Below are 25,000 nucleotides of genomic sequence, written 5' to 3'. Positions count from 1 at the left end.
CAAATAGTTTAAAAAACACCTGATTATTATTCAAACAATCAAAAGATTGTTTATATGACAAACATGTTTATAACGCATTATAAACATAATTAAACATCTATGACGGACATGTTTATAACACATTATAAACATAATTAAACATCTATAACCAACATGTTTATAACGCATTATAAACATAATTAAACATCTATAACCAACATGTTTATAACGCATTATAAACATAATTAAACATCTATGACGGACATGTTTATAACACATTATAAACATAATTAAACATCTATGACGAACATGTTTATAACACATTAGAAACATAATTAAACATCTATAACCAACATGTTTATAACACATTATAAACATAATTAAACATCTATAACCAACATGTTTATAACGCATTATAAACATAATTAAACATCTATGACGGACATGTTTATAACGCATTATAAACATAATTAAACATCTATAACCAACATGTTTATAACGCATTATAAACATAATTAAACATCTATGACGAACATGTTTATAACACATTATAAACATAATTAAACATCTATGACGGACATGTTTATAACACATTAGAAACATAATTAAACATCTATAACCAACATGTTTATAACACATTATAAACATAATTAAACATCTATAACCAACATGTTTATAACGCATTATAAACATAATTAAACATCTATGACGAACATGTTTATAACACATTATAAACATAATTAAACATCTATGACGGACATGTTTATAACGCATTATAAACATAATTAAACATCTATAACCAACATGTTTATAACTCATTATAAACATAATTAAACATCTATGACGGACATGTTTATAACACATTATAAACATAATTAAACATCTATGACGGACATGTTTATAACACATTATAAACATAATTAAACATCTATGACGGACATGTTTATAACACATTATAAACATAATTAAACATCTATAACCAACATGTTTATAACACATTATAAACATAATTAAACATCTATGACGGACATGTTTATAACACATTATAAACATAATTAAACATCTATGACGGACATGTTTATAACACATTATAAACATAATTAAACATCTATGACGGACATGTTTATAACACATTATAAACATAATTAAACATCTATGACGAACATGTTTATAACACATTATAAACATAATTAAACATCTATAACCATGTTTATAACACATTATAAACATAATTAAACATCTATAACCAACACGCATTATAAACATAATTAAAATGCGTTAAAGGATTATATTGCATTATAAAAGGTTATAATGCCTTATAGAAGGTTATATTGTATTGTAAAAGGTTATACTGTATTATAAAAGATTATAATGCCTTATAGAAGGTTATATGGTATTATAAAAGGCTATAATACATTATAAAAGATTATAAAGTATTACGAAAGAAAATGTATTTTTAATCTTAACGGTACTTCCTAGATAAATAAATGTTCTTACAAAACTAAGTATTATGATACTTATACATACCGTATATATCATTCTAAAATGTTTAAAACATGATTATCTCTTTAAAGCATTATGGATGTTTATGAGTGCTTATAACTAAGCAGTTTATGATGCATTCTAAGTGTGTTTATGATGCATTGTGGGAGGAGTCACCAGTATTCCTATAACATATGCACACCTGGGAGGTAAACACACGTTTCCCCTCAGTGCGTCACATCCTGCTGCAGGTGGAGGTTTCTCCTCTGGACAAGAGCGCCGAGGTGGAGGTGACGCTGACGACGGAGAACCTGGGAACCGAGCAGCGGCTCCGGCTGTAGGTTCCACGTCTGTTCTGAAGCGGCTCGTCAATTATACACAAAAAAACACGAGAAAAAAAGCATTATTTCAGCCGTTTATCGCACATCTTCTGACATTTTAAAGATCAAACAATTAACTGATTGATCAGATTGACAGATTAATCGATAATGGGAATAATCCTTAGTTGTAGTTTGGGGCTGACCCAATATCAGATCTTTAAAAACAGGATTATTGTGGACAAAATATGTAATAATCATAAGAACCGCACCCAAAATATTTAATTTAAAATGTGGTCTTTGGTGCATTTTTATCTCTTTTTTAGAAAATAGCTACTCTGTGTTTATGTTTGTATTATTTATTCTATACTTTTACTTGTCATGGAGTATTTATATATTGTGGTATTTCAACTTAAAACTACATTTTGTTTGTATTAAAAACACAAAAGTTTAACTAAAAAAACAAACAAAGTTGAGGATAATTTTGAGTTCATGTTGTTGTAGTTTTATTAATTAATTAACACATAACTGTATATTGATGATCCTGCGTGGTTGTGTCCTGTGTGTGTGTGTGTGTGTGTGTGTGTGTGTGTGTGTGTGTGTGTGTTGCAGTCACACAGGTACGACGGTGTACCGGACCGTGTTGTCCCACCCGGTCGCTCTGTGTGAGATCGACTCCATCGAGCTGAAGAACACCGGAGCTCGATTCTACAGACAAGCAGACGTCCACCTCAAGTCCGTCTGCCTTTCAGAGTTTCCATCTCTCAGGTACGACACACCTGTAACGTGATGTGAACACACACTTGTAACATTAACACACACCTGTAACGTGACGTTAACACACACCTGTAACGTGAACACACACCCGTAACGTGAACACACACCTGTAAAGTGACGTTAACACACACCTGTAACGTGACGTGAACACACACCTGTAACGTGAACACACACCTGTAACGTGACGTTAACACACACCTGTAACGTGATGTGAACACACACCTGTAACGTGACGTTAACACACACCTGTAACATTAACACACACCTGTAACGTGACGTTAACACACACCTGTAACGTGACGTTAACACACACCTGTAACGTGACGTTAACACACACCTGTAACGTGATGTGAACACACACCTGTAACGTGACGTTAACACACACCTGTAACGTGACGTTAACACACACCTGTAACGTGATGTGAACACACACCTGTAACGTGATGTGAACACACACCTGTAACATTAACACACACCTGTAACATTAACACACACCTGTAACGTGACGTTAACACACACCTGTAACATTAACACACACCTGCAACGTGACGTTAACACACACCTGTAACATTAACACACACCTGTAACGTGATGTTAACACACCTGTAACGTGAACACACACCTGTAACATTAACATACACCTGTAACATTAACACACACCTGTAACATTAACACACACCTGTAACATTAACACACACCTGTAACGTGAACACACACCTGTAACATTAACACACACCTGTAACGTGAACACACACCTGTAACATTAACACACACCTGTAACATTAACACACACCTGTAACATTAACACACACCTGTAACGTGAACACACACCTGTAACGTGAACACACACCTGTAACGTGAACACACACCTGTAACGTGACGTGAACACACACCTGTAACGTGATGTTAACACACACCTGTAACGTGACGTTAACACACACCTGTAACGTGAACACACACCTGTAACGTTAACACACACCTGTAACGTGACGTTAACACACACCTGTAACATTAACACACACCTGTAACGTGAACACACACCTGTAACGTGAACACACACCTGTAACGTGAACACACACCTGTAACATTAACACACACCTGTAACGTTAACACACACCTGTAACGTTAACACACACCTGTAACGTGAACACACACCTGCAACGTGAACACACACCTGCAACGTGAACACACATCTGCAACGTGAACACACACCTGTAACGTGAACACACACCTGTAACGTGAACACACACCTGTAACGTGAACACACACCTGTAACGTGAACACACACCTGTAACGTGACGTTAACACACACCTGTAACGTGACGTTAACACACACCTGTAACGTGAACACACACCTGTAACGTTAACACACACCTGTAACGTGACGTTAACACACACCTGTAACATTAACACACACCTGTAACGTGAACACACACCTGTAACGTGAACACACACCTGTAACGTGAACACACACCTGTAACGTGACGTGAACACACACCTGTAACGTGATGTTAACACACACCTGTAACGTGACGTTAACACACACCTGTAACGTGAACACACACCTGTAACGTTAACACACACCTGTAACGTGAACACACACCTGTAACGTGAACACACACCTGTAACATTAACACACACCTGTAACATTAACACACACCTGTAACGTTAACACACACCTGTAACGTTAACACACACCTGTAACGTGAACACACACCTGCAACGTGAACACACATCTGCAACGTGAACACACACCTGCAACGTGAACACACACCTGTAACGTGAACACACACCTGTAACGTGAACACACACCTGTAACGTGAACACACACCTGTAACGTAAACACACACCTGTAACGTTAACACACACCTGTAACGTGAACACACACTTGTAACGTGAACACACACCTGTAACGTTAACACACACCTGTAACGTGAACACACACCTGCAACGTGAACACACACCTGTAACGTGAACACACACCTGTAACGTGCTTCCAGGTCTTTTCTGTAGCTCGGCTTAAGAGATGAACGATTAGGAGATGAGAGACGGCTCTTGACTGATATGAAGGTGGAATGATCCAAATGAACCCTGAACCCTAATACCTGAACCAGAAGCCCCTAAACCCTGAACACGGAACACTGAATGAAAAAAACAGAAACTGAGACCCTCAACCCAGCCCCTTTGGGGGGGGGGGGTTGTGGGACTCTTAAAAACCTCTTGCTGCTGGAGCCCGACGCACAAACACAAAACTATACCTGCCGACAGTGAACCTCCAACCTCAATAAAAGGTTTGAATAGATTTGTGCTGGGTCCTGATACCCAGAGCAGCGACTGGCAGGCGGTCTGAGGAGAACTACTGCGAGATGTGTTATTGACTTTTCACCAAGAAAAACAACAACAACAACAACAACAACACAGTTCCAGCTAGAGGTGAACATACATGGCCAATAAAGCTGATTCTGATTCTTTTATTTGAGGCACCGATCTACTGAACGATCAGACGTCTCTCTGATTCCTGGACGTCCTCCTCCCTCCGGGTCTGTTCTCTAGAAAAGAAGTTCACCCTTGAAGTTTCATTTAATGGTTCTTCCCGTTTCAGGAGGGAGGAGCCGCTGTGCGTCAACAACATCAACGTCAGGCGAGGAGCTCCGTGGTCACATGACTTTGTCCAGGTGTGTGCCTTCTGAAGACCTGAGACCTCCTGGGGGAACCTCCTCAGACCGGACCTGTTGAATGTTGTTGTTTCTTATTTGTTTGTTATTCAAGTTTTCCTCCTGCAGCTCTGAGAAGTGTTGACAAAATAAAAATGAATAAACTGCTTGGACTGCTTTTCTCTGTCGGAGGTTAAAGTTACTGTGAGGAACCTTTAACTGGTTCTCCTCTCTGGGAGCCGACAGCACGCTGCTAGAGAACCAGAACGCATTGCTGGACCCGCTGGAGGGAAGGGGGGCACGGGAGAACCAGAACCAGGACTGAGAGGGGCAGACTGTCAGACCCTGCTGCAGTCAAATCAGAGGCACTACCACTTTAGTCCACAGGGGGCGCCGGAACCAACACTACCACTTTAGTCCACAGGGGGCACCAGAACCTACACTACCACTTTAGTCCACAGGGGGCACCAGAACCAACACTACCACTTTAGTCCACAGGGGGCACCAGAACCAACACTACCACTTTAGTCCACAGGGGGCACCAGAACCAACACTACCACTTTAGTCCACAGGGGGCACCAGAACCAACACTACCACTTTAGTCCACAGGGGGCACCAGAACCAACACTACCACTTTAGTCCACAGGGGGCGCCAGAACCAACACTACCACTTTAGTCCATAGGGGGCACCAGAACCAACACTACCACTTTAGTCCACAGGGGGCACCAGAACCAACACTACCACTTTAGTCCACAGGGGGCACCAGAACCAACACTACCACTTTAGTCCACAGGGGGCACCAGAACCAACACTACCACTTTAGTCCACAGGGGGCGCCAGAACCATCACTACCACTTTAGTCCACAGGGGGGCACCAGAACCATCACTACCACTTTAGTCCACAGGGGGCACCAGAACCAACACTACCACTTTAGTCCACAGGGGGGACCAGAACCACCACTACCACTTTAGTCCACAGGGGGCACCAGAACCAACACTACCACTTTAGTCCACAGGGGGCACCAGAACCAACACTACCACTTTAGTCCACAGGGGGGACCAGAACCACCACTACCACTTTAGTCCACAGGGGGCGCCAGAACCATCACTACCACTTTAGTCCACAGGGGGGCACCAGAACCATCACTACCACTTTAGTCCACAGGGGGCGCCAGAACCATCACTACCACTTTAGTCCACAGGGGGCACCAGAACCAACACTACCACTTTAGTCCACAGGGGGCACCAGAACCAACACTACCACTTTAGTCCACAGGGGGCACCAGAACCATCACTACCACTTTAGTCCACAGGGGGCACCAGAACCAACACTATCACTTTAGTCCACAGGGGGCACCAGAACCAACACTACCACTTTAGTCCACAGGGGGCACCAGAACCATCACTACCACTTTAGTCCACAGGGGGCACCTGAACCATCACTACCACTTTAGTCCACAGGGGGCACCTGAACCAACACTACCACTTTAGTCCACAGGGGGCACCAGAACCAATACCACATTAAAGCTCCTCTTAGTAACTTCGTCACTGTAAGAATCTTTTTTCTGCATTCAGATGTGAGGCGATGAATCCTGGTTCTATAAACTCGTGGAAATCGACAGCAACAGAAAACAAACAACATTTTCACTGCACACAAAGATCTTTATGGCCCCATGGAAATACCTCCTCACTTTAGTCCCTTCTCTGTATAAGTCGATAACAGGACAAATAATGAAATTCACAGTTCACATGTGTGTATGAAATACTCAATTAGTTACAAACATTTATTTTAAAACAAGGTCGATATGTGATTAAATAAAGAAAAAGTAAGAGGTCGACCTCCAGATGGCGTCGGGTCATGGTGCATTCGGATAAATAAAATAAATATGAAAGTGAAATAGAGAAAATCTCAACTGTTCATACATGTCTGGAAAGATCTCGAGAAGTACACAAAACTAAATATGTTACGTATAATGCAGACATGAGTCGATCAATCAGTCAGATCCAGAAAATGTGAAGTACATTATAGTTATATCAATACTCTTATAAGTGGAAAAGAAACCGTGAAATCCAAATCAAACAATATGAGATATAAATGAGATGAAACCAAATCCATTTTTATAACATGGAATAATATTTAAGGTCGTCCCCCAAGTAGAATTTAATTCAGATTTAATTTAATTTATTAAACGTTGGATACAGATTATCTGCAAGCGTCCATCTTTGATCGGACAGACGTTTGTTTCCAACAGCAGCTACAGAAACACACTGAAAAGCACTTCTTTGGTTAAATTATACATTTTTGCAAATGCCCTGATCACTAAAACTTTCTCGATGTTTCACTTTTAATTGAATAAATGTGTCGGGTCCCGCTGTCTTTGTGATGTCAAGGCAGGTTTCAGAGCTCCGGAGAGACTTTAAACCTTGACCAGAAAACATTCCACATCGGAAAAAAAGTCCTTCTTCACGCTCAGGGCCGGTGATGTGAAGCGAGGAAGACGAGCAGGGACGAAGAGCGAGGACGAAGACGAAGAGCGAGGACGAAGAGCGAGGACGAAGACGAAGAGCGAGGAGGAGACGGCGTCGTAAACGCTGCTTCGCTGGAGAAGATGTCGTGTTTTCCAGGAGGAACTGTTCTCACAGTTTGGGAGTGTCGGTGGGAGCCAGCGGCGCTCGGCCTCGCTGGAATCGAGGCGGAACAGCGACGTCTTTACCACTTCCTGCGGGGTCGACATCGAAGCTTCGGTTAGGAATCATCATCATCATCATCATCATCATCATCATCATCATCAGACACACTGACGGGTTTCTCATCCACAGAGAGAACGTGTGAAACGGCCCCAACACGACGTACAGCGGCTTGAATGAAATCTCACCAAAGTGACAACTTGGTGAAGTTTAGGAAAGATCGTGAAATGCTTAGTCAGGTTCGATAAAAGATTATGAAATACTTAGTTAGGTTTAGGAAAGGATCGTAAATACTTGGTTAGGTTGAGGAAAAGATCGTAAAATACTTGGTTAGGTTGAGGAAAAGATCGTGAAATATTTAGGTTTCGGAAAACGATCGTAAAATACTTGGTTAGGTTGAGGAAAAGATCGTGAAATATTTAGGTTTCGGAAAAAGATCGTAAAATACTTGGTTAGGTTGAGGAAAAGATCGTGAAATATTTAGGTTTCGGAAAACGATCGTAAAATACTTGTTTAGGTTGCGGAAAAGATCGTCAAGTACTTGGTCAGGTTCAATACAATATTAGGATCGTAAATACTTGGTTAGGTTGAGGAAAAGATCGTAAAATACTTGGTTAGGTTGAGGAAAAGATCGTGAAATATTTAGGTTTTGGAAAACGATCGTAAAATACTTGGTTAGGTTGAGGAAAAGATCGTGAAATATTTAGGTTTCGGAAAACGATCGTAAAATACTTGTTTAGGTTGCGGAAAAGATCGTAAAATACTTGGTCAGGTTCAATACAATATTAGGATCGTAAATACTTGGTTAGGTTGAGGAAAAGATCGTAAAATACTTGGTTAGGTTGAGGAAAAGATCGTGAAATATTTAGGTTTCGGAAAACGATCGTAAAATACTTGGTTAGGTTGAGGAAAAGATCGTGAAATATTTAGGTTTCGGAAAACGATCGTAAAATACTTGGTGAGGTTGATGAAAAGATCGTAAAATATTTAGGTTGCGGAAAAGATTGTAAAATACTTGTTTAGGTTGAGAAGAAGATTGTGACATGTTATGGTTTTGGAAAGGATCGTAAAATACTTGGTTAGGTTAAGGAGAAGATTGTGAAATATTTAGGTTACGGAAAAGATCGTAGAATACTTAGTTAGGTTTAAGAAAAGATCGTGAAATATTTAGGTTACGGAAAGGATCGTAGAATACTTGGTTGGGTTTTTGGAAAAGATCGTGACATTTTTAGGTTTCGGAAAAGATCGTAAAATACTTGGTTAGGTTAAGGAGAAGATCGTGACATTTTTAGGTTTCGGAAAAGATTGTAGAATACTTGGTTGGGTTTTTGGAAAAGATCGTGACATTTTTAGGTTTCGGAAAAGATCGTAAAATACTTAGTTAGGTTTAAGAAAAGATCGTTAATGACTTAAATTAGGTTTAGGAATAGATCAAGAAATAATTACATAAGGAAATTCTGGAATAAATGCATTTGCCGTAGTGTGAAGCCGGGTTAGTAGGAATTGTGCAATCCCCCCACACGCTCGATGCCCAGGTGCGGTACTTACGCGTAGCTTAAGTGGTGACCCCGTGTGTTAGCTGCAGCACTGTGCCCCTCTACCTCAAATAATCCCTCTCACTGCCATAATCCGTTAAGGAGCCCGCCACATCAGCGAAGTCCTCCAGGACCAGGCTGGTGGAGTCCTCACCGGTGGGCAGATCGGGGTCTGACGCCCAGGGGTGCTGATAGCGCTCATGCTGGGGGGCCCGGGGTTCGTCCAGGCAGGGGTTCCTTGGTCCCTGCAGGGGGGGCTGAAACTGGGCCGGATTGCACATCTGGTAGGCCGGCGCCGGGTCTTCGCCCCGCAGGTGTTCCTTGCCGATGCCGATGCCGACGCCGCCATCGCTGCCGCTGCCGCCCTCGCTGCCCTGCGAGGAGGGGGCCAGCACGTGGTAGAGGCTGGGCAGGCGGATGTCCAGCAGCACGCCGCTTTTGAGGTAGAGCTTGTTGTTGAGGTTGTAGAGCTTCTCGGCGATGTCGTAGCCCAGCATGACGGAGAAGACGCGGGCGATGTAGCGGTCCTTCGAAATCGCCAAATACAGCCGCCGGCGCCGCCATGAGATGTAGCGGGAGTCCTCCTCTGCTGTAATGGTCACCTGGGGAGTGTGAGTGAAACACCTGAGTATAAGCAGGTTGTTAGCTTAGCTTAGCATAACGACTGAAAGCAGGGGGATAACGGCTAGCGTAGTAAAAAACTGCGCTTTCTTACACCTGAAGGCCACACTCGCTGCTGGAGGGTTCATTCAGGTTTTCTAAAGAAACTTTAAATGTACTTAAAAGGACTTTTTTTGTCTGGATTAAAGAAAATAACTGATGTGAGGATTTGATAGTTTTGATGTAAGATGATGTATTAAAGTACAACATATTTTATTGAATACTTTTATCAGACCATGAGCCTAAAAAACCAAAAGATATTCATATTGTTTTAAACTGCTGGTATCTGAATACATCATCAGACATCAACGTGCCCTTTTCATCCATATTTTAAGATATTTTATAAACAAAATGATGAATCAGTGAAACCAGAACAATAATAGAAGACCAACGTGACCCCTCTGGTTCTACACTGACCCACCTGGAACTGCCCCTCCTCGCTGGGTCTCACGGACTCCCACTCGGGGGAGTCCAGGAACTGGTGGCGGTGGATGTAGTGCAGGAACTGGCCCTCCAGAGACACGTTGATCCTGCAACAGAGAGACCAGGACCGGGTTTAGAGCGCGAGGATCAGGAGGCGATAATGAGAGCTGGAGGTCACTTTGGGGGAACGTTGCCATGAATATCTTTTCCAGTGGACAATCTGAAGACTATCGAGTTACCGAGCTGAAGGGTCAGGGTTCAACGCCGGCCTCGGCCACGTGCTCAAGGACGATCTTCAAAGAAAACATACTGAAGCATTTTAATGACTGTAAAACCGGTTTGTTTGTTGTATCCATTGAAAAATATCGTTCAGAATCAAAATAATCGCCGAGAAGGTTTTCACGTGTACAAAGAATTAACAAAATATAAACGTAGAAAGATAGAAGAAAATATAATTAAAAAATTAAAAAATAGAAGAAACAAATATAGAATAGAAGAAAATTACAATACGAATGGGACAAAATACTATTAAAAAAAAAAAAAAATCGAATTAATATGAATTAAAATAAAAGCTGCGTGGAAATAAATTACAATAAAAATATACAAATTAATACTTTTACTTGGCCCATTTTGCTGATAATACTTTTCTGACATTCAGAATACAGACTTTTACATTTAAAGGAGTATTTTTAGACGATGGTATTTATTAAGTTTACACTCCTGTTCATTCGTAATCTCGCCTCTAATTCGCTCAGCGACGACTCCGTCACCTGATTGGGGGGCGGGCACTTTAAATGAGCCAATCAGATCCTGCGTTTCCTTAAACGTCGTTGTTGTCCTTTCACCTCCACCCCAGCATCACTACCCCTTGCGTCTCTTAATTCAAGATGGCGCCTTTACATTATTCCAAAGTTATGCATTTGTAATAAGTTATTCTGAAACTCTGAACAAAGTCCCTCCCAGTTGACCTACGTTTACCACCGCTGGTAAACTCCTTCCAGATGAATTGACGACTCCACATTTCTCCTTCTGCCAGGAATCACAGTTTAATCGGGACGTTCCTCCCTCAGAAGGAAGCTTTATTTTAAAAGACAATAACTTCCGCGGGGTGAGATAATCCAGCACCCTCAGACATGAAGCCTTCGCTGCGTCTAGTTTCTGTTTCATCCTCCATCCAGTGAGCTGCTTCTGTCAATCAGCTGACATCTACTGGAAGAAGTGACTCGGTTAACAACTAACCTGATGTTAAAGACCTTCTACAAGGATGAAACAATGAGCTTCTACAAGGATGAAACAATGAGCTTCTACAAGGATGAAACAATGAGCTACAATGAGCTTCTACAAGGATGAAACAATGAGCTTCTACAAGGATGAAACAATGAGCTTCTACAAGGATGAAACAATGAGCTTCTACAAGGATGAAACAATGAGCTACAATGAGCTTCTACAAGAATGAAACAATGAGCTACAATGAACTTCTACAAGGATGAAACAATGAGCTACAATGAACTTCTACAAGGATGAAACAATGAGCTTCTACAAGGATGAAACAATGAGCTACAATGAACTTCTACAAGGATGAAACAATGAGCTACAATGAGCTTCTACAAGGATGAAACAATGAGCTACAATGAGCTTCTACAAGGATGAAACAATGAGCTACAATGAGCTTCTACAAGGATGAAACAATGAGCTTCTACAAGGATGAAACAATGAGCTTCTACAAGGATGAAACAATGAGCTACAATGAGCTTCTACAAGAATGAAACAATGAGCTACAATGAACTTCTACAAGGATGAAACAATGAGCTACAATGAACTTCTACAAGGATGAAACAATGAGCTTCTACAAGGATGAAACAATGAGCTACAATGAACTTCTACAAGGATGAAACAATGAGCTACAATGAGCTTCTACAAGGATGAAACAATGAGCTACAATGAGCTTCTACAAGGATGAAACAATGAGCTACAATGAGCTTCTACAAGGATGAAACAATGAGCTACAATGAACTTCTACAAGGATGAAACAATGAGCTACAATGAACTTCTACAAGGATGAAACAATGAGCTACAATGAGCTTCTACAAGGATGACACAATGAGCTACAATGAGCTTCTACAAGGATGAAACAATGAGCTTCTACAAGGATGAAACAATGAGCTACAATGAACTTCTACAAGGATGAAACAATGAGCTACAATGAGCTTCTACAAGGATGAAACAATGAGCTACAATGAGCTTCTACAAGGATGAAACAATGAGCTACAATGAGCTTCTACAAGGATGAAACAATGAGCTACAATGAGCTTCTACAAGGATGAAACAATGAGCTACAATGAGCTTCTACAAGGATGAAACAATGAGCTACAATGAGCTTCTACAAGGATGAAACAATGAGCTACAATGAACTTCTACAAGGATGAAACAATGAGCTACAATGAGCTTCTACATGGATGAAACAATGAGCTTCTACAAGGATGAAACAATGAGCTACAATGAACTTCTACAAGGATGAAACAATGAGCTACAATGAGCTTCTACAAGGATGAAACAATGAGCTACAATGAGCTTCTACAAGGATGAAACAATGAGCTACAATGAACTTCTACAAGGATGAAACAATGAGCTACAATGAGCTTCTACAAGGATGAAACAATGAGCTACAATGAGCTTCTACAAGGATGAAACAATGAGCTTCTACAAGGATGAAACAATGAGCTACAATGAGCTTCTACAAGGATGAAACAATGAGCTACAATGAGCTTCTACAAGCATGAAACAATGAGCTACAATGAGCTTCTACAAGGATGAAACAATGAGCTTCTACAAGGATGAAACAATGAGCTACAATGAGCTTCTACAAGGATGAAACAATGAGCTACAATGAACTTCTACAAGCATGAAACAATGAGCTACAATGAGCTTCTACAAGGATGAAACAATGAGCTACAATGAGCTTCTACAAGGATGAAACAATGAGCGTCATTAAAAGTCCCAATTAACCAGTAAAAGTATCTGATAGAGAAATCTATTGTGCACCTTACAATTTAGATATGTTTATAATAGGAATATCATCGAAATATTTATGTTCAACTAAATTGACTTATTTTCTATTTATCTATTTTTAACGTGAGCCACCAGTGTTCATCTGAGGGGGAACCGGAGGTCGGGATAACGTTAGCTAGTCGTTTGCCTTTCAAATGAAAAACAGGAAGATGGACGAGCTTCATTTTTAGATATGTTTTTGTTTGCGTTGTTGTTTTTAATTTGGCTTTCTGCGGCCAACATTTAATCTCAGGTGAAGAGCAGGAGCACAAAGATCTCATCGAACCGGCTGGCAGAGCGACACAGCGCTGAGTCACGGACAGAAATAATCTGTTCACAACGTTTGGGCTCCGGGAGGCGAAACCTGAGGCGCGGTGAGGATGTTCGGACAGAGGAAGTGTTTCCTGTGTCCGCTTCAGTTCACTTCATTACCGATCTGAAACAGGTCAGAAGGAACTTCAAGGAGCTTCAACACAATGCAAAGCAACACGAACATCTGGACTGTAATGTCAAATACTGCAGTCTGGAAATACTCGTGACTTTAGGAAGAGTTTACAATTCAGTGTTGGTCAGAAGTGCGATTTTGAGGTACTTGTACTTCAACTTCTCCACATTTCAGTAGGAACTACTTCACATATTTCATTTATCCGACAGCTTTAGTTGGGTTAGGACTTTAAAAACATGGACACACAGTAGAACGCAGCGTTTTAGCGTCTTTCAGCTCATGGTTTTGGTTCTACGGCCCCAACTTTACTGTTGTGGTTCAGTCGGCATCATTTCCAGCTCAGCCGAGAGCTTTAAAAAGCCGACTGCTGACCAGCAAGCAGCAGACGGACGGTTCGAGGCCAGCTGGGGAACAGAGGAGCATCTAGCAGCTGAAGAGAGGCGGAGGAGACCAAAAACAGAGCTAAAAGAGAGCGAATGGGCCTTAAACACAACTCATTATTAATAATAATAATGCAGCAATGTCAACGTCACAGCCTTGTTTCCACTAGCCAATTAAAGAAATAATGATCATTTTGCAGGTTTAAGAAACTTAGTAATTATGTATTTTTACATCGAAGGTTCTGGTTGTCACGATATACATGTGTTGATAACTGTGAATTAATATACTAATTATAATATTGTGTCAATAACCCAGCGTCTCCATTTCCCTACACTTGTATTTTAAGTGGAATTAATTGACCCAAAAAAGAGAGAAGACAGTAATTCTAAGTAAAAATCTGCTATATTGAAATATTGCTACTTGTCCTCCCGCGTGTTGTGTGGTGGTTTTGAATTGTGTAGCGCACACACACACACACACACACACACACACACACACACACACACACACACACACACACACACACACACACACACACACACACACACCTCCCAGACAGCAGGAAGGAGAGCTGGTCGATGGGCGTCTTGCCCTCCACGGCGTACGTCTCTCCAGCCTTCAGCTCCACCACCTTGTTCTCGAAGGCGCCCGCGATGTCCTTGAACACCTGGACGGGCACGCCCAGCGGCAGGTACACCGCCTGGTAGAGGGCGCTCAGCTCCTCGCCGCGGACGCCCTCCCCGTGCAGCCGGAGGAGCAGGTGGCAGATCTGGGCCGAGCAGGCCAGCAGCAGCAGCAGGCTCCAGGCGAAGACGTCCAGGCCGCACGCCGTCAGCCAGCCCCACGCCGCCATGCAGGCGTAGGCGGGGACCAGGAAGCCGAAGATGAAGAGGCACCCGTGGGCGCCGCTGCCTCCCATGTAGCCCAGGAACAGCATGGTGTTGCCCAGGTGGTAGACGGCGCCCTCCGTGTTGTTGCTCCAGCCGGCGCAGAGCGGCGGAAAGAACAAGCTGTCCAGCAGGGAGGAGTTGTCCATGTTGGCCTTCGAGGAACCGACGTCGCTATCCAGAGAACCTCGAGGTCTCGATCTCGACACGCAGAACTGTTGTTGTCTGGCGAGTCAGGTGTTTGTTCCCTTCGGCGTGGAGAGGTTCTCACGGCTCTATTTGCCCATTTCCTCGTCTTCTCCTCTCATTCCTCGTCCCCTCCTCCCTCTCTCCTCCGGCGTTCCCTTCGTCTCTCTGGCCCTCCGACCTGCACTGTGGAGCAGCTGGAGGGGGGTTGGGGGGGGGGCGTCGATCGAGCCCTAGAAGGATCACCATGTTTGGAATTGAAACCCAAGGAGGAGAGCGGTGGACAGAAAGCAGGCCCGCTACTTAACATAACAGAGAGAGAGAGACAGGAAACGAGAGAGAGACAGGAAACGAGAGGGACGATAACAAATATGAGAGGAACTCACATTGAACTTTTAATAAACTAGGGAAGAGCCCCTTTGCTCCAGAAACAACCAAAGGAGTCCAGTTCTCTCTCAGGTGCGTATTTAGACACAATGGAATGAGGTCATACGTCTCTGGTCTGTTTATCAAAACAATAAACAGACCATAATAAGTAGTAAAGGTTATAGACACAAACAAGGACCGGTGGTCTGTCCGTTACGTTTGAAGTTGGCAGATTTAATCCAAGTTTAAGTTACAGTGAGGAGCTTTTCTCTGGTCCTGAACCAGTCTGGTTAGTCCTGGTCCTCTATATCACTTCAGTCTAGACCTGGTCCTCTATATCACTTCAGTCTAGACCTGGTCCTCTATATCACTTCAGTCTAGTCCTGGTCCTCTATGTCACTTCAGTCTAGTCCTGGTCCTCTATGTCACTTCAGTCTAGACCTGGTCCTCTATATCACTTCAGTCTAGTCCTGGTCCTCTATGTCACTTCAGTCTAGACCTGGACCTCTATGTCACTTCAGTCTAGTCCTGGTCCTCTATGTCACTTCAGTCTAGACCTGGTTCTCTATGTCACTTCAGTCTAGTCCTGGCCCTCTATGTCACTTCAGTCTAGACCTGGTCCTCTATATCACTTCAGTTTAGTCCTGGCCCTCTATATCACTTCAGTCTAGTCCTGGCCCTCTATATCACTTCAGTCTAGTCCTGGTCCTCTATGTCACTTCAGTCTAGTCCTGGTCCTCTATATCACTTCAGTTTAGTCCTGGCCCTCTATGTCACTTCAGTCTAGACCTGGTCCTCTATATCACTTCAGTTTAGTCCTGGCCCTCTATGTCACTTCAGTCTAGTCCTGGCCCTCTATGTCACTTCAGTCTAGTCCTGGTCCTCTATGTCACTTCAGTCTAGACCTGGTCCTCTATGTCACTTCAGTCTAGAACTGGTCCTCTATGTCACTTCAGTCTAGACCTGGTCCTCTATATCACTTCAGTTTAGTCCTGGTCCTCTATGTCACTTCAGTCTAGAACTGGTCCTCTATGTCACTTCAGTCTAGACCTGGTCCTCTATGTCACTTCAGTCTAGAACTGGTCATCTATGTCACTTCCGTCTAGTCCTGGCCCTCTATGTCACTTCAGTCTAGACCTGGTCCTCTATGTCACTTCAGTCTAGAACTGGTCCTCTATGTCACTTCAGTCTAGTCCTGGCCCTCTATGTCACTTCAGTCTAGACCTGGTCCTCTATGTCACTTCAGTCTAGAACTGGTCATCTATGTCACTTCAGTCTAGTCCTGGCCCTCTATGTCACTTCAGTCTAGACCTGGTCCTCTATGTCACTTCAGTCTAGAACTGGTCATCTATGTCACTTCAGTCTAGTCCTGGCCCTCTATGTCACTTCAGTCTAGACCGGGTCCTCTATGTCACTTCAGTCTAGACCTGGTCCTCTATGTCACTTCAGTCTAGAACTGGTCATCTATGTCACTTCAGTCTAGTCCTGGCCCTCTATGTCACTTCAGTCTAGAACTGGTCATCTATGTCACTTCAGTCTAGTCCTGGCCCTCTATATCACTTCAGTCTAGACTGGGTCCTCTATGTCACTTCAGTCTAGTCCTGGCCCTCTATGTCACTTCAGTCTAGACCGGGTCCTCTATGTCACTTCAGTCTAGTCCTGGCCCTCTATGTCACTTCAGTCTAGACCTGGTCCTCTATGTCACTTCAGTCTAGACCTGGTCCTCTATGTCACTTCAGTCTAGACCTGGTCCTCTATGGACCTCCGTTTAGTCAGACTCCAGCAGAGACCAGTCCACTGTGGACAGACCCAGATCCAGCAGAGGCAAGTGGGGGATACAGGAGAACCAGGACAGAGGGGTTTCTAAAGGGACCCTGGTCCTCTTTAGTCCTCACTCGGTGGTAAAAGTGAGTCACAACTCAGTTTAATAGCGTCGGTATTTCTAGTTTAACGGCTCCGACGCGTTCACACTGACATCCCAATTCAAAAGATCTGCAGGTACCCATCGCTTTAATTGTTTTAAGGGGAGGTCACCATTGTTTTAAAGTGAGGTCCCCATTGCCTAAAGGGAGGTCCACATCCCAGTGTCTAAAGGGAGGTCCCCATTGTTTTAAAGTGAGGTCCCCATTGCCTAAAGGGAGGTCCCCATTGCCTAAAGGGAGGTCCCCATCCCAGTGTCTAAAGGGAGGTCCCCATTGTTTTAAAGGGACGTTCCCATTGTTTTAAAGGGAGGTCCCCAGAATCTAAAGGGAGGTCCCCATTGTTTTAAAGGGAGGTCCCCAGAATCTAAATGGAGGTCCCCATTGTTTTAAAGGGAGGTCCCCAGAGTCTAGAGAGGTCCCCATTGTTTTAAAGGGAGGTCCCCATTGCCTTAAAGGGAGGTCCCCATTGCCTTAAAGGGAGGTCCCGATGCCTTAAAGGGAGGTCCCCAATGCCTTAAAGGGAGGTCCCGATGCCTTAAAGGGAGGTCACCATTGCCTTAAAGGGAGGTCCCCATTGCCTTAAAGGGAGGTCCCCATTGCCTTAAAGGGAGGTCCCGATGCCTTAAAGGGAGGTCCCCAATGCCTTAAAGGGAGGTCCCGATGCCTTAAAGGGAGGTCCCCAATGCCTTAAAGGGAGGTCCCCATTGCCTTAAAGGGAGGTTCCCATTGCCTTAAAGGGAGGTTCCCATTGCCTTAAAGGGAGGTCCCCATTGCCTTAAAGGGAGGTTCCCATTGCCTTAAAGGGAGGTCCCGATGAAGCGGCGTGGTTAGAGACCTGGAGAGGATAAACCAGTCGTGTCCACCGTCGGCTCACACCACAGAAGAAGAATGCAGATATGCCGAGTCTGGACTTCAGGGACACGAGCTATTTTTAATCCTGAGTGCATTCCAGGGAGAGCAGCCGCTCGGCGGGCGCCACAGAGTCAGAGACGAGCCGGGTTACTGCATAAGACTTTTATTCAACATTAAAGATATTCACACGTTTTACAAAATTTGTTTTTTTAAAAACAATTTCACAGAAAGAAAAAAAAAAAAAAAAAAAAAAGGACAGATCCCATCAGAGCCGAAGTGCATCGCCACATTTCACCACTAGAGGTGGTATAAATGAGGGAGGGAAGAGGGAAGGAAACACAGAGGGCCGTCCTGCACAGCAACACTGCAGGAGGAAATAAAAACAAGTTATTATTAAAGAGAGCATAAATATGAGACGCTGTGTGCCAATTAATAATATTATATAAACATGTTGGGTGACTTCCTCCTGGCTAAAGATTCCTCCGTTAAAAACAAAACAAAAAAACAAGCGAACATTCGGTTGCCGGGCGGATTATAAAAAGAGCTGAAACGTGAACCGAGGCTTCGGGCGCGTTTCATGTGTAGTCATGCAAGCACATTGAACACCCCACCCCCCCCCCCCCCCCATTACGAGGGGGGAGGGCAATCAACAACAGAATTAAAAAGCAGCTATAGCCAAGAGATGTAACTGACCCAGCAGCAAGAGAATGAAACAACCTGCAGAATTACAAGTAGCTTCATTACCGCAAATAATGAATACTTATATAAAAAATTAAGTCCACGTTGGCGTTTACAGGGTTCACAGAGGGGGCGGATGCTCTTCTTCACACCAGAGCGAGTCCATTCAGGTCGGCTTTAGTCGTCGCGCTGCATTAAAAGTTTAACTGGACAGGAAGCTGCTGCAGGGACAACTTCCCCTTCGTGGGCCGATCCACAAACTGAAGGTCGGCTTAATGGTGCGGAGGCCGGCTGCTGCCTCCAGGAAATAATAAGCGTCACAATATATATTTATTTTAAAGAAGGCAATTGAAGGTGAACCGTTCTTTACTTGCAGCGTGTTCGCTGCTGCACATTTATTCCAAACCAAGAAAAAAAGAAATGATACTTTAACACAAGATGACGGGACACAAAATATAAAATCCTCACCACACACACGGGAGACGGAGACTAGATCTTGAAGCCAAGCGCCCGCATGCAGTCCTTGTGCGCCTCGATCAGGACCGTGCAGCTTTCCTCTCCCTTCTCAATGATGCTGGAAGAACATAAACAAAACATCAAGAAATGTGTTCACATTTTAGGGATTGGGGGGTGGTGTCTCAGTCCAGCTGCTCACCACGTGTCCCTGACCTTCTTGGTCTCTGGACAAGCACAGCACGGTCTGAGAGGCTTCTTCTGCTCGGCAGCAGGCTCCATGCTGGCAGCACACACCGTGGACATCTTCTGACTGAGCTGGAGATGACACACAAAGATGGGGCATTTCATGCAGATCACTCAAATAAAAACACGCAACCATTTCAGTTCAAAACATTTTTTTTTTTTTTTTTTGTAATATATATATTTTTTTTTAAATCTTAACTACTATCTTAACTACTATCTTTACTATTTTAAATCTTAACTATATTTAACTACGTAAAAAAAAAAAAAACATCCTCTTGGGTTTAAATACGATTAGACAAATTAAAATAATGTTTTATAGCTCAAACTAAAATTGATTATTCTGTTTTTTTTAATGGCCACGTTGTTGTTGTGCAGCATGTTTACATTAAACACAACTAAAGGGGGCGGGGCTGATGGACGTCACACACACACACACCTTGTAAAAAGGTATTTAACATCAAGACTCGGACACGTGACAGACGGAAGGTGGACTCGCACACGCACACGCACACACTTCATTTGTACGGTATTTAACGTAAAGACTCGGACACGTGACAGACGGAGGGTGGACAGAACCTGAACAGAACCACCACGTGCGTATCCTCGCGTCAGCTCGGTTTTGGAGACGATTGCGTAACACGGACGTTCCCTTAACCGGTTCGTTAACCGGTTCGTTAACCGGTCAAATAATATCCACCGTAACGCGCCCGTTAGAAACACACCGGCAGACGGACAGCAGCCGTTAATCTGCGTCGCGTAACTCACCTGAACGTCAAGAGAAGCTTCACCTTCAGGAAGAAGCCGACACGGAAGTGGAAGCGTCACGTGGTCGGGATTTATGCAAACTCGCGCGATTACGAGAGGCCGCGGGGGATTCTGGGAAATGGGGTGTTTCGTAACAAGGACGGGACCACATGGCTTGATTTAAATTGTTTAATTATTTCAGCAGAAACTGTATGTAAAAAAAAAAAAAATACTGTTAGTGGTGTTAATATAATATATAATGATAATAATAAATATAGTAACGAGGAAGTATATTAGTATTATACTTAAATAAATAATTTAAGACTAAATAAAGTTTAAAAGACACAATTTAAAAATTAATGAACAAAAACGTCTTTTAAACTTAAAATAGTAATGAATTATAAGACAGCTTCAAGAGACATTGCATTTTCATACAAAGTTACATTTGTCAACATAACATTTAGCCATCCAAATATAAAAAAAACTGAGAATGCACTGAAATACATTTATTTAATGCTGAAATATGTAAAATCGATAGATTTTAACGTAAAATTCATGTAAAGTAATTTACTTTGAAGAAGAAGTTCCCTCTTGAAATGCATTAAATATGTTTCTGATGCATCTCTTTGGCTGCACACACACACACACACATCACAAACTGCCCTATGAATAATGAACAATGAAAATTCATCATTGAAGTCGCTGCCACGGCACCATTATTCATGTTTCTCAATATAAATATTCAGATAAACCTTAAACTGACACATGAGCTGAGACGGAAGTTCATTTAAGATTCTGGATACGACAAACCTGCTTCAAGGACACGTGTGTGTGTGTGTGTGTGTGTGTGTGTGTGTGTGTGTGTTTGAGAGAGAGAGAGAGAGTTAGTGTTTGAACGTTACATTTACTCAAGTACAGCATTTAAGAACAATTTTGAGTCACTTGTATTTTCCCCGCTCTAAAGCATCCCCTGCATTATGGTCTGTTTGACTCTAAATGACTTCTATACAACCAGAGGAGTCACCCCCTGGTGGTCAGGAGAAAGAATGCAGCTTTAACACATGAAGCATATACTTCTATACAACCAGAGGAGTCGCCCCCTGGTGGTCAGGAGAAAGAATGCAGCTTTAACACATGAAGCATATACTTCTATACAACCAGAGGAGTCGCCCCCTGGTGGTCAGGAGAGAGAATGCAGCTTTAACACATGAAGCATAGACTTCTATACAACCAGAGGAGTCGCCCCCTGGTGGTCAGGAGAGAGAATGCAGCTTTAACACATGAAGCATAGACTCTATACAACCAAGAGGAGTCGCCCCCTGGTGGTCAGGAGAAAGAATGCAGCTTTAACACATGAAGCATAGACTTCTATACAACCAGAGGAGTCGCCCCCTGGTGGTCAGGAGAGAGAATGCAGCTTTAACACATGAAGCATAGACTCTATACAACCAAGAAGAATCGCCCCCTGGTGGTCAGGAGAGAGAATGCAGCTTTATCAAATGAAGCATAGACTTCTATACAACCAGAGGAGTCGCCCCCTGGTGGTCAGTAGAGAGAATGCAGCTTTAACACATGAAGCATAGACTTCTATACAACCAAGAGGAGTCGCCCCCTGGTGGTCAGGAGAGAGAATGCAGCTTTATCAAATGAAGCATAGACTTCTATACAACCAAGAGGAGTCGCCCCCTGGTGGTCAGGAGAGAGAATGCAGCTTTAACACATGAAGCATAGACTTCTATACAACCAAGAGGAGTCGCCCCCTGGTGGTCAGGAGAGAGAATGCAGCTTTAACACATGAAGCATAGACTTCTATACAACCAGAGGAGTCGCCCCCTGGTGGTCAGTAGAGAGAATGCAGCTTTAACACATGAAGCATAGACTTCTATACAACCAGAGGAGTCGCCCCCTGGTGGTCAGGAGAGAGAATGCAGCTTTATCAAATGAAGCATAGACTTCTATACAACCAGAAGAGTCGCCCCCCTGGTGGTCAGGAGAGAGAATGCATCTTGAGACGCTTCCGCATCGGGCTTCACTCAGCAGAACCGGAGGTCGCCGCATGTTTGCGGATTAAGATTTCTCATAGAAAGCATTTTGCCAGATTAACTTCATTGTCAATCAAACTGTTTGCAGAACAAAATCAGGTCACATCCGGCTCATGAGTGTAAAAGTGTTTATGTAAACAGAAAACATTGCACACATAGGATTAGATGTCGGCTGAAGGATGTACATTAAAGTACAAAGTGAATGATGAAACATACGTTGGACCTCCTGTAACACGTGTTTCCACATCCTCCTGCAGCAGGTGTGATTTGACTTCATCGGCTCTCATCAACACCGCTGATGGAGGAGGCTGAAGCATCATTGAAGCCAGCGCTTCAACTTCTGTCTCAGCCGGCGGAGAAGTACTATAAATATTGATGTTGTGTGAGTATTTCATAATCCACAAGTGGAACCACAAAAGCAGAAAGCTGTTGACATCTTTGCACGTCTCCTGTATCACACACGTCAATAACGACCTGGGTGATCACGTCGCAGTTTAATACGAGTTAAATAATACGACCTTGCTAACGATGACAGAGAAAATTAACGTCGCGACAATATAATAATACAAATCAGAGAGAAAAGCAGAACATCCGGATCCAGAAAATACTTCAACTCATTTTTATTTCAGCGAATCAGCGTTGTGTCGTTCCTGTAAAACATCAAAGCATGCACACGTCCCAGACCTCAACATAGAGTCTGATCGGACATCAGCCTGCAGAATACGGATGTTTCTCCACCCGCGTCACACACATTATATCCTGTCCTCCAATGCTGAAGACTGTGTGTGCTTCCACATGTCTGCCGGCTCCACGCGACGTCAGCGCAGCGCAGCGCGAGTCTCTCGTCCTGGTTGGAGGGCCAGCTGTGTGCTAGATAAACGAGCAAGTAAGCACATTGTTCACCCGGCTCCGTGCCGTGTGTTAGATGCATGCTCCGCTGCAGCCTTCAGTCCACGCAGTGTGGCATTGAAATGCCCTTGAGATGAAGCTTCATCTGCAGCATGCATTGGTTTATAACGCCCCCCCCCCCCCCCCCCCCTGAAGGAGGGGAGGTGCAAAGTTCCACGTCTTGATCGTATTTGTTAAAAGAGTCATATTAATATTCGCTAGTGTGACGTATGTGTTTGAAACCACAGACTCTTTATAAGAAGTGGACGTCGTCGTCGTTACGTCACCCGTTGGTTTGAGGACTGATGTCGTGAAGCCTCAAGGTCGGATTACGGCCGGCGCCATCTTGGATTTTTTTATGCAACCGGTGAACGGAAGTTAGCGTATGTTGACTGAGGAGGAGTGTGACGTAGAGACGCTGTATACGTCTGCCTGTCAATCACCTTGTAGCCCCGCCCCTAAAGCATCCCCTGCTTTATGGTCTGTTTGACTTTAATGACCATAACTTACTAAATGAACATCACGCTGTATTGAAGAAGACTTGAAACTAGAGATTGAGACCAAAAACTAATGTTTACAATGTTTACTGAGGGAATACATCAAGAGAAGTAGAGTCATTTATATAGACTTCTATACAACCAGAGGAGTCGCCCCCTGGTGGTCAGGAGAGAGAATGCAGCTTTAACACATGAAGCATAGATTTCTATACAACCAGAGGAGTCGCCCCCTGGTGGTCAGGAGAGAGAATGCAGCTTTAACACATGAAGCATAGACTTCTATACAACCAGAGGAGTCGCCCCCTGGTGGTCAGGAGAGAGAATGCAGCTTTAACACACGAAGCATGGACTTCTATACAACCAGAGGAGTCGCCCCCTGGTGGTCAGGAGAGAGAATGCAGCTTTAACACATGAAGCATAGACTTCTATACAACCAGAGGAGTCGCCCCCTGGTGGTCAGGAGAGAGAATGCAGCTTTCAGGAGAGAGAATGCAGCTTTAACACATGAAGCATAGACTTCTATACAACCAGAGGAGTCGCCCCTTGGTGGTCAGGAGAGAGAATGCAGCTTTAACACATGCAGCATAGACTTCTATACAACCAGTTTTCAAAAACATTTGTTTTTTTAGGCCATGTAAATCTGCCGCTGTGTGACGTATATATAAGTGAAGTCTAGTTATTTCCTGTAACTCTTTACTAACCGGCAAAAATAGCTTGATGGCAAAAAACTATAATACCCTTCACATTATTAGACACATCTCATGCACTAAGCTGCCGCTGCCGTGACCCCTCAGTTAATCCCAGACTATAATTCCCTTTTTTTTTAATGTTTCAAACGTTGTTGCAAGC

At 43.3% G+C, this 25,000-nt stretch overlaps 3 protein-coding genes across 6 annotated transcripts in view; 1 reads left to right on the top strand and 2 right to left on the bottom strand.

The window, feature by feature from the left end:
* pla1a (phospholipase A1 member A) overlaps positions 1-5,261 on the top strand; it is a 12,598-nt gene extending 7,337 nt beyond the window's left edge. Inside the window, exons 9-11 of the mRNA XM_034561949.1 lie at positions 1,693-1,798; positions 2,391-2,546; positions 5,158-5,261. Of these exons, the coding sequence (XP_034417840.1) occupies positions 1,693-1,798; positions 2,391-2,546; positions 5,158-5,245 (350 nt within the window). The 3' untranslated portion in view covers positions 5,246-5,261. The remainder of the gene's footprint in view (positions 1-1,692; positions 1,799-2,390; positions 2,547-5,157) is intronic.
* Positions 5,262-6,891: 1,630 nt separating this feature from the next.
* Positions 6,892-15,636, bottom strand: popdc2 (popeye domain containing 2). 2 transcript variants are annotated; one of them, XM_034562408.1, is made up of 4 exons: positions 14,939-15,636; positions 10,515-10,623; positions 9,447-10,035; positions 6,892-7,930 (listed from the first exon to the last, which is right to left on the bottom strand). In XM_034562408.1, exons 1-3 carry the CDS (start codon positions 15,424-15,426, stop codon positions 9,496-9,498), a joined length of 1,137 nt encoding a protein of 378 aa, XP_034418299.1. In that variant the 5' UTR covers positions 15,427-15,636; the 3' UTR covers positions 6,892-7,930; positions 9,447-9,495. The 2 variants fall into 2 exon arrangements, with proteins under 2 accessions (XP_034418299.1, XP_034418300.1); XM_034562409.1 differs by having other exon boundaries at positions 9,588-10,035.
* A 3,122-nt stretch (positions 15,637-18,758) lies between these two features.
* Positions 18,759-20,838, bottom strand: LOC117750943 (cytochrome c oxidase copper chaperone). 3 transcript variants are annotated; one of them, XM_034562405.1, is made up of 4 exons: positions 20,746-20,838; positions 19,937-20,052; positions 19,750-19,855; positions 18,759-18,967 (listed from the first exon to the last, which is right to left on the bottom strand). In XM_034562405.1, the coding sequence occupies exons 2-3, from the start codon at positions 20,038-20,040 to the stop codon at positions 19,771-19,773; spliced, it is 189 nt and encodes a 62-aa protein (XP_034418296.1). In that variant the 5' UTR covers positions 20,041-20,052; positions 20,746-20,838; the 3' UTR covers positions 18,759-18,967; positions 19,750-19,770. The 3 variants fall into 3 exon arrangements, with proteins under 3 accessions (XP_034418296.1, XP_034418298.1, XP_034418297.1); XM_034562407.1 differs by having other exon boundaries at positions 19,937-20,047; positions 20,746-20,816; XM_034562406.1 differs by lacking the exon at positions 20,746-20,838 and adding an exon at positions 20,557-20,739.
* Between the last annotated feature and the right edge of the window lie 4,162 nt (positions 20,839-25,000).

Source organism: Cyclopterus lumpus, chromosome 21 (genome assembly GCF_009769545.1).
Source record: "Cyclopterus lumpus isolate fCycLum1 chromosome 21, fCycLum1.pri, whole genome shotgun sequence".
In the NCBI taxonomy this organism is placed as follows: Eukaryota; Metazoa; Chordata; class Actinopteri; order Perciformes; family Cyclopteridae; genus Cyclopterus; species Cyclopterus lumpus.
This window is presented reverse-complemented; position numbering and strand designations above follow the sequence as displayed.